At 38.9% G+C, this 9,301-nt stretch overlaps 1 protein-coding gene across 1 annotated transcript; it reads right to left on the reverse strand.

The window, feature by feature from the left end:
* Positions 1-261: 261 nt before the first annotated feature.
* On the reverse strand, positions 262-793 carry LOC142434630 (small ubiquitin-related modifier 1-like). Its single transcript, XM_075539306.1, has one exon. The coding sequence runs from the start codon at positions 791-793 to the stop codon at positions 488-490; it is 306 nt and encodes a 101-aa protein (XP_075395421.1). The 3' UTR covers positions 262-487.
* Between the last annotated feature and the right edge of the window lie 8,508 nt (positions 794-9,301).

Below are 9,301 nucleotides of genomic sequence, written 5' to 3' on the forward strand. Positions count from 1 at the left end.
ATGGGAGCGGCCTCTTCTTTTGGTCCAGACTCAGATTTTCAGAGTAGCTTCGAAAGTTAAGGAACGGTCATTATTCCACAGTTCAGTTCTCTGAAAACCTTCTCTCTCCCACTGAAAGTCACGGTCCAGGAGGAAAGCAATCAAATGCTAGAATGTCAGGGTGTATTGGAAAGTCATTGTGAACACTTGCAATGGTCGGTCTTATTTATCCCACAAGCCTGCAAATGCACAGCCCTGGACAAGGGACCTCTCTTGCACACATGTAACTTTTAAGAAGAGGAGGACATTATGAAGGGGCTGAGGTTGGATCATCAAAAGTCAGCACAGTGAGAAAACGCTACTGAATAGTGAGCACTAGGATTTGAAATGCCAGATGTTTGCAAGAGAGGCGCCAGTTTTCAATTCGGTTTTGAACACCACATTACAAAAGAACTATTTTTAAAAAATAAAAAAGGATTAAGGGAAAAGAAAAAAATTAAAAGGATATCTAAACTGTTGAATGACCCCCTGCTTGTTCCTGATAAACTTCAATCACATCTTCTTCCTCCATTCCCAATTCTTTTGTAGTGTGATTATCAGCAATTCTCTGACCTTCAAAGAGAAACCTGAGTGAATTCATTGGAACTCCCTGTCTTTGACAGTATGAGTCTTTGAGTTTCTTGAGATGTGTTGTCATTTTCACCTTGAAGTGGATCTCACTGTTATCCTGTCCAATGACTTTGAGTTTTATGTATTTGCCTTCTTTCTTATTCCCCAAGTCTTCAGTTGAAGGTTTTGCCTCCTGGTCAGACATGGTGACTCTGGCCTCGCCCCGGGGGTCTCTGCACTGCAGCGACCTCGGCCGGCAGACTCTCGCTCCGGGGGTTTTTTGACTTCAGATTTCTTAAGCATGAGATAGGCATAATTTCTTACTATCTTTGTAGGACATGCATACCAAACTCTCCCATAACACCCTAGAAGTCTCTCTCTCAAGGATGAAACTGAAGGAGCTGCTGGTCTTTCTGTCCTTGAAGCACAGCAAGAGTTCTCTCCAAAGGAACTTCACAATTATCCTTCCTTCTCCACACCTGGACTTTTTTTTAGACATCCTTGTTCTGATTGCAGGTCCCAAAGTCAGGGGAACAGTAGCCTCTTCGGTAAATTAAGTATCAGGGAGACTTAATTCTCATTCACCATGGTAACTGGGGTTTCTGGGTGGTGTAAAACAGTTAACACAATTGACTTCTAACCAAAAGGTTCAAGGCCACCCAGCGATACCCCCAAAGAAAGGCCTGGAGACCTACTTGTGAAACGTGGGCCATTGGAAGCCCCACAGAGTACAGTTCTACTCTGACACGCACGGAGTCATCAGGAGTTGGATTCAAGTAGGGAGCCACTGGTGGATCATGGTATTGGCACCTCAACAGAATCTGATGTAAGAAAATGTCCTTTCTAACTGACTGTCACGTGAACTACATTAAAGGTAGATGGAAATGTGCTTTTAAAGATTATATTTCCTGGCAATAAAATGATGACTACTGGTGAAAAAAATTATATTTTCTGCATTGAAAAAAAGTCTCTGCCAACATTTTACCAAGTCCAACATTATTTAAGACTCTTGCTTCTTCAGCTATCGATAGGCTGACAGTCATTGTAATTTTTCTTTGGCCCTTGGCACTTTTAAAAATCATTTTATTGGGGGCTCATATAATTCTAATCACAATCCATATATACATCAATTGTGTAAAGCACGTTTGTACATTCTGTGCCCTCATCATTCTCAAAACATTTGCTCTCCACTTAAGCCTTTGGAATCAGCTCCTCATTTTTCCCCTCCCTCCCCCCTCCCCCCTCCCTTATGAACCCTTGATAATTTATAAATTATTATTATTTTGTCATATCTTACACCGTCTGACATCTCCCTTATGAAAACATTTGAAAAAAAGGACAACGAAAGAACAACCCTTCGTACTTTTTTAAACCAAAGCGGTCATTTTTCATCATGTAACTGATGCAGTCGTTTTACAAGCTACTCCTGAGATTCTCAGCGCCAAGGACAGTTGCTGGCATTTTTTCGTTTGTCGCTCCAAATAACCCAATCCAAATGGAGGGAAAATCCACTGGGAAACAAATTCTGAGGAACGAAGGCAATTTTCAAAGTGATCTGTCTGAATCCCCTCCAGGGCCCACGCTCTGTTCATGGTGCAAACTAAGTTCCCAACGGAATGTTTAATATAAATTGCAGTTTGTTCATAAAATGGACTATGCAATGATTTTAAATCATGCTTAAAAGGATATTTCAATAATGTGAGTAAGAATGTTTACCTCTGGGCATTTCCTTCTTAATGACTTTTATATATTCCACTTTTGAAAAGAGATCATATCGATAATCTAAGTATATTATCTACTTATGTACATATTGACATTGCAAGGCATATACATTTAAAAAGTATAATAATAGGAGTGAAAGAGTGGAATAGAAGATTGAAATGGTTGAAAACAGCTCTGTTCGAAAGAAATATGCTAGACATGTACGTAGATTTAAGCTTTCTAGTAGTCACATTAATTAATGCTCAGCATTTTTTATTCACCATTATTTGATTCAAGAGAAAAAAACCTAGCAATTTCCTCCCATAAAGAGAACAGCATTGTAAACTCTTGAGGCAGCTCAACTCTATCCAATAGGGTCACTGTGAGTCAGATTCACCTCAATGACAGACAACAACAAAATTACTTACATGTAAACAAGTGAAAAAAAAACAGGTAAATCCCATTTCAGTAGCATATCTTTTAACCCAATGTATCCAAAATGCCATTTCAACACGTAATTAATATAACAAATTATTCATAAAATATTTTGCATTTTTACTACACTTGCTCTTAGCCAAAAGGCCGAGAGGTGATATTTCTATTTGCATTTTTAATACTAAGTCTTTAAAGTCAGAAAAGTATATTACACAAAGCACATCTCAATTCAGATCGGCCACGTTTCAGTTGCTCAAGAGCCACAGGTGGCTGGTGGTATAATCTTAACAATACTCTCCTGACTATTAAAGATCTTATTAGGCCTTATTGATTGAACGTGGATTGGCTCCCATGGGTTTGATCAAAGTTCATGTAGAATGCAACAGTTTGCAGAAATAAGAATGTAGTTATTTAAGTAGATAATTTTCTATTTGTTGTCCTATAAGACATAAACGTATAAACAACGGAATCTCCTATTACTTCTCGTGCTTTGTTAAATCTCAAAGCAATGCCTCAATAAACAATAAATCTCCTCTTGAAAGTATCAATAAACCCATTAGGAGCAGGACAGATTAGTTCACATCCTCATGTAAAGAAGGGAAGTGACTGCTCTCCCATATTTATTAGTACTTATCTCTGGAGGTAGCATCTTCAAATCAATAGTTCGTTTCTATTTTTAATGTTCTTCTGCCATTAATCCATTCTTATGCTCATTATTTCTTGCTTAACGAAGATTTGTACAGGGCCATGAGTAATTTTAAGTTGTTGGGTTTGGGTTATTTGGTGTGGTGTTTTTTTTTTTTTTTTTTAGTAAAAGCAGATTGTATTTCATTTGAAGTGTAAGCCCCTTTGGGATTTAAAGATTGGCAGGCTACCTCCCTTTTAGACAAAAGGAAAGCATTTCACACATCTGCTGCATGAAAAATAAGACTTGGTTGTTTGGGTCCATTTTTTAAAACATATCAGAGAAATAACCTCTCATCCTCCTTACATAGGAAAAATTGTCATCTCAAGCTTCAGAGATCATTGGGTCTGAAATTTAAAATAAGGTCTTGTGCCCATAAAAAGCAGAGGGAGTTAATTGTCTGATATTCCAGTGCAATGAAAGCAAATAGGCTGCCCTCTCGCATCATTATGAGGCTATAAGATGGTTGTTACATATTACTGCTTGAATTCCAGAACACTGTGCAAAGGTCAGGATGGTTGGTCCCTTGTGTTCCTAATGCTTCATAAGTCGCACTCTTAGTCAGCCTGCACCTTCTTGCTTTTAGTCATCAGTCATTGCCAGACTCCTCTGATGGGAACAAAACCAGAATATTCACCTACTTTCAAAACCTTGGACCTTCAGATCTTTCAGTGAAAACAAATCTTGATACTGCCTGTTCAGACGGACTTGGTACAGGCACATCTCATGTTATTGAACTTTGAAGATAGTTCTCTTTTTTTAAACAAATGGAGGGTTTGTAGCCATCCTGCACAGAGCAAGTCTTCCGAAGTCATTTTTTCCCCCAAGAGTGTGTGTCACATTTTGGTAATTCTCACAATATTTCAAACTTTCCCCGAATGCTATGAAATAGACTGAAATATCATGTCAATAACTTTCTGATCCACTGGAAAACCAAACAAGGGACACCACTCCCTTTATGGTGATAGTCTCTTTACTGTGGTCCTCTAGAACTGAGCCCCCTGCTTGCAGAAGTCCAGGGATAACAGTGAAAGCTCACATTCGTTTGCAGAATCCCCACATGGATGAATCTCCTCTGACCATTGACGAGGGATTTGAATAACATTGCTGTCAGAATGCATTAGAGAATCGATTAATGCAGCGATTGTTAGGTTAATTAGGTTAAAATGTACGCCTTATCTACTGTTCTCCCTTTTTATCCATTTTAAAATTTCTCTGCTTTTTTAAAGTGGAAAGTATATATTTATGAATCCAGAAAGATGTTAATATCGATGTTACAAAAGGGTCGAAACAAATGAGAGAAGGCCGTTTTATAAAGACATGGCCATGAGGGGAAAAGGGAAGGACACTCTGGAAATTGGCATCACAACTAAAACTCCATATGAGGTTAACAAGCTACGATGGAATGAGGTCTTATTTTCTTTTTTCCTTGGGATTGTTTAATTTTTTAAATCATTTTATCAGGGGCTCATACAACTCTTATCACAATCCATGTATACATCAACCGTGTAAAGCACATTTGTACATTCATAGCCCTCATCATTCTCAAAATATTTGCTCTCTACCTAAGCCCCTGGCATCAGCTCCTCATTTTCCCCTCCCTCCCAGCTCCCCCTCCCTCATGAACCCTTGATAATTTATAAATAATTATTTAGTCATATCTTACCCTGTCCAACGTCTCCCTTCACCCACTTTTCTGTTGTCCATCCCCCAGGGAGGAGGCCACATGTAGATCCTTGTAATCAGTTTCCCCTTTCCAACCCACCCTCCCAGTATGGCCACTCTCATCACTGGTCCTGAAGGGATCATCCGTCCTGGATTCCCTGTTTCCAGTTCCTATCTGTACCAGTGTACATCCTCTGGTCTAGCCAGAATTGCATGGGAGAATTCGGATCATGATACTGGGGGTGGGGGGGAGGAAGCATTTTTAGGAACTAGAGGAAAGTTGTATTTTTCATCATTGCTATATCATATCCTGTCTGGCTCGTCTCCTTCCCGAGACCCCTCTGCAAGGGGATCTCTAGTAGCCTCTAAATTGGCTTTGGGTCTCCACTTGGCACTCCCCCCCCCACTCATTCACGATGGTAAGATTTTTTTGTTCTGATGATGCCTGATACCTGATCCGAGGTCTTATTTTCTAGCTTCTTCCTTGACCAATCGATTAGCTTCTTCGTGGCCTCAAAGGCTAGGAACGTGCTTCCGCTGACTCTCCGGGCCTTGGGAAGCTTGATCAATCCTCTCAAAAGCACTTCTGTTGACAGCATCTTTCCCAGAGGCTGTTTTCCATCCAGTTTGTTTCCAGTGAACAACCCATTCTGTCATGCCATGGATGGCAAGTGTGCTATCAGTTGTAGTGATGAGTTGATCCATATTTTGTTTTTTTTGTTGTCGTTCAAGTGTCTGGTGTTCTGCGGTTTGAGGTGCCTGAGCCCACTTAGGTTCCTTGGGTTTCCAGGCAGGTCCCCAGTAAATGCCCCCTCCAGTGTGCACACCACTTCTCCCATTATTGCTGCAGCCACCATCGACACCACCTGTCCACGTCGGTCCCTGGAACTCATGTCAGATTTTCCACCAAGTTCAATGACTTCCTCAGTCCCTGCAGTCTTTAATCTACTTTTAAATATTTTCTCCTTTCTTTTGGATTGAAGTTTTTCTGTTTTATTTTGTAATTGGTGTGTGTGTGTATAGAATTTTCTTTATATGAAATCCAGGGTAGAGAAATAGAGATAGTAATTGGATTAATAGTTTCTTAGGGTTATGACGGGGAAGATTAGGGGGAAATGGAGAGCTCATAAAAAATAATGTTTACAAGAATGAATAAAATGTTCTAAAATTGATTATGGTGATGATTGCAAAACTTTTTAATATATTTAAACCACTAGATTTTATGGTATGTGAATTACATGGCAATTAAACTGTTAAACTTTGTAAATAATAAAAGGTATGGAATTTTTGACTGCAGCTACTAACCTCAATTTTGCAGTCTCATTAAATTAATTCTCAGCTTTCTAGAGACATTTTATGTTTATCAACTTTTTCTTCTGATTAATTCTCAGCCTAACAGAAAATTGGTAGACTAGCACAACAAACCCCTGAATGACCCATGTTGGTGGCCGCTGATTGTTAATCCTTGCCACATTTGCTTTCTCTTCTTACAGCCACCAACCAGTCCCCTTTGACTAGATTCCAATTCATGATGACCCCATTGTGTGTTAGAATAAAACGCCATAGAGCGGTGGTTCTCAACCTGTGGGTCGCGACCCTTTTGGTGGTTGAACGACCCTTTCACAGAGGTCGCCCAATTCATCACAGTAGCAAAATAACAGTGAAGTAGCAATGAAAATAATTTTATGGTTGGGGGGTCACCACCATATGAGGAACTCTATTGAAGGGTTGTGGCCTTAGGAAGGTTGAGAACCACTGCTGTAGAGAGTTGCTGTGAGTTAGAATTGTCTCGAGGGGAGTGGGTTTGTTTCTTGGGGGGATTAGCTAGTCAACCAGACAACAATTAAGAAACTTTTCAAGTCTAAATGAAAGTTAAAAGAATTTTACAATGAACACTTGTATACCTACCTCCTAGATTCCACCATCAACACTTGACTATACTTGCTCTATCACATATGTATCTATCTTTTAACCATGAATTGATTCATTCTTTTTGTGGGAGGAAGGATTTCAAAGGAAATTACTGACATTAGTATGTATGTCAATATCTGGCATTCAGTGTTCGTTTACCATTCTTTTTTCTTTTGATGTAAAATCTATATGCACTAGAAACAAATCTCACATGCATATTCACTGAGTTTTGACAAATCTTTTAAATGTTTCTTTTGGTAAACAACCACACATTTCTCTATAGGATGTTATTTCTGCTATTTCTTAATTTTTCAATTTAAGAATTTATCTATTGATCAGATAAATAACTATAAAAGAACAGCATTTAGTGATCCCCAACAATTCCCCAAACATAGAGATATTGAGGATTTGGTTCCAGGCCACTTCAAGAAAGCAAATATTGCAATGAAGAAAATCACATGAATCTTTTGATTTCCCAGTGTCTATAAGTTATGTTTTCACTATACTACAAACTACCATGGGAGAAAGAGGAGACTTTCTACTCTTATCAAGAGTTTCAGTCTTAGAAACCCACAGGGACGGTTCTATCCTGTCCTATGGGGTTACCATGAATCAGAATTGACTCAATGGCAATGAGTTTGGTTTGGGTTGGGTTTGGATAATCGATCAAGTTTACAATAGCATTATGAAAAAAGTTTGAAATATTGTGAGAATTTCCAAAATGTTACTCAGAGACACAAAGTGAGCACCTGGTCTTAGAAAAATGGCATTGATAGACTTACTTGAAACAGGGCTGCTGCGAGCCTTAAACTTGTAAAAAGAATGCAATCTCTGTGAACCATAATAAAGAAAAGCACAATAATTGAAGTTATGCCTGTATCTGCGCACCCCCTAATATTTTCAGTTAAATCAATATTCAGCGTTAGCATTATTGTGACTATGTAAACAATGTTTTTAGCCAACAATAGAGACTGATGACATTTTATATCCTGCACAATTTTTTTTCCTCCTGGAGTTACTAATCACCTTTTTTTTTGCTTTAAAAATATATACATATATTTTAAAAGCACATTATATATAACCAACATATCCCTTAGCTCTCTAAGAAAAAAAAAGTTCAATTCCTTTTAGTGTGGCTTTACACACTAGGTAATGCATCAGTTCCATGTTTTCTAGAAGGCATCACTCCCATAGCCTTCTGTTGCCAAAGAGGCCTTGGGTGCTTCTGTTATCCCAATTGGCTGCTTACTGGAAGGTTGGAGGTTTGAGTCCATCCAAAGGCACCTTGGAAGAAAAGCCTAGTGATCGACTTTCCGAAAATAAGCCATTGAAAACCCTAAGATCACAGTTCTACTCTGACACACACTTCGGGGCATTATAAGTTGGAGTCATTTTGGTGGCAACTGGCTTAACTGGCTAGGCCTGCAGCAGGCTCCCCTTCATCTCTCATGTGTTGAATTTTCTACCTCTGAATCTCACATTTTCCTCTCTTGGGTTGTTCCCTCCTTATAGTGGAACACATGATACAGTAGTTTTTCTTTTTTAATGGTCTAACAGTTTTATTGGCATATAATTCATGTCCTATGCAGTTCAATGATTTGAATATATATATTTTAAGTTGTATAATCATCACCATAATCAATTTTAGAACAGTTTCTTCATTTTTGTACTCACTATTTTCAGCTCTTTGTGTCATTCTGTTAGTCATGGAGATGCATATGTGTGTAAGAGAGAACTTTATATCAAAGAGCAAGTATACATTAAGAAAACATCCCAGCCCAGTCCAGAGCAAGTCCATCAGTTTGATATGCTATTGCCCCATATGTCGATATTAGTCCATAAATTTCTCTTCAGACTCACAAAGCCATGCAATGATGCCGAATGCAGGAAGACCACAGGCCAATGGGTGGAAAGTCTTGTGGATCCAGTGGTAGTGGTAGCAACTCAGCAACTGTATCTACATTAGTTCACTTTCTGATGCACTTTACTTTGTCTGAGTGCAAGGTTATTCCCATCCCTGGTCATAGTCCCAGGGAATTCAATGGAAGCTTAATCCCCATGGGGACTCTGCAAATGGATTTGGGGCTTTCGCTGGCATCCATACGCTTCCTGCAATAGGTTCTTGAAGATGTAAACTTTGAGAGACAAACCTACTGAAACATATCTATCTAAATGTGCTTTTATTCTACTGCTAATTTTGGTTAATCATTTGTCTGGCTATAGCACTTTAGGTCAAACACCACTTTTCCTCAAAATTTTGAAGAGGATATTCCACTCTAGTTTTCAGTATTGTTATCTGAGGCACTTTGGTTTCCC

The sequence above is a fragment of the Tenrec ecaudatus genome, chromosome X (assembly GCF_050624435.1).
Source record: "Tenrec ecaudatus isolate mTenEca1 chromosome X, mTenEca1.hap1, whole genome shotgun sequence".
NCBI classification, from domain to species: Eukaryota; Metazoa; Chordata; class Mammalia; order Afrosoricida; family Tenrecidae; genus Tenrec; species Tenrec ecaudatus.

Coding starts and splice junctions, on each gene's coding strand:
- LOC142434630 (XM_075539306.1), bottom strand. CDS start 793: ATGTCTGACCAGGAGGCAAAACCTTCAACTGAAGACTTGGGGAATAAG.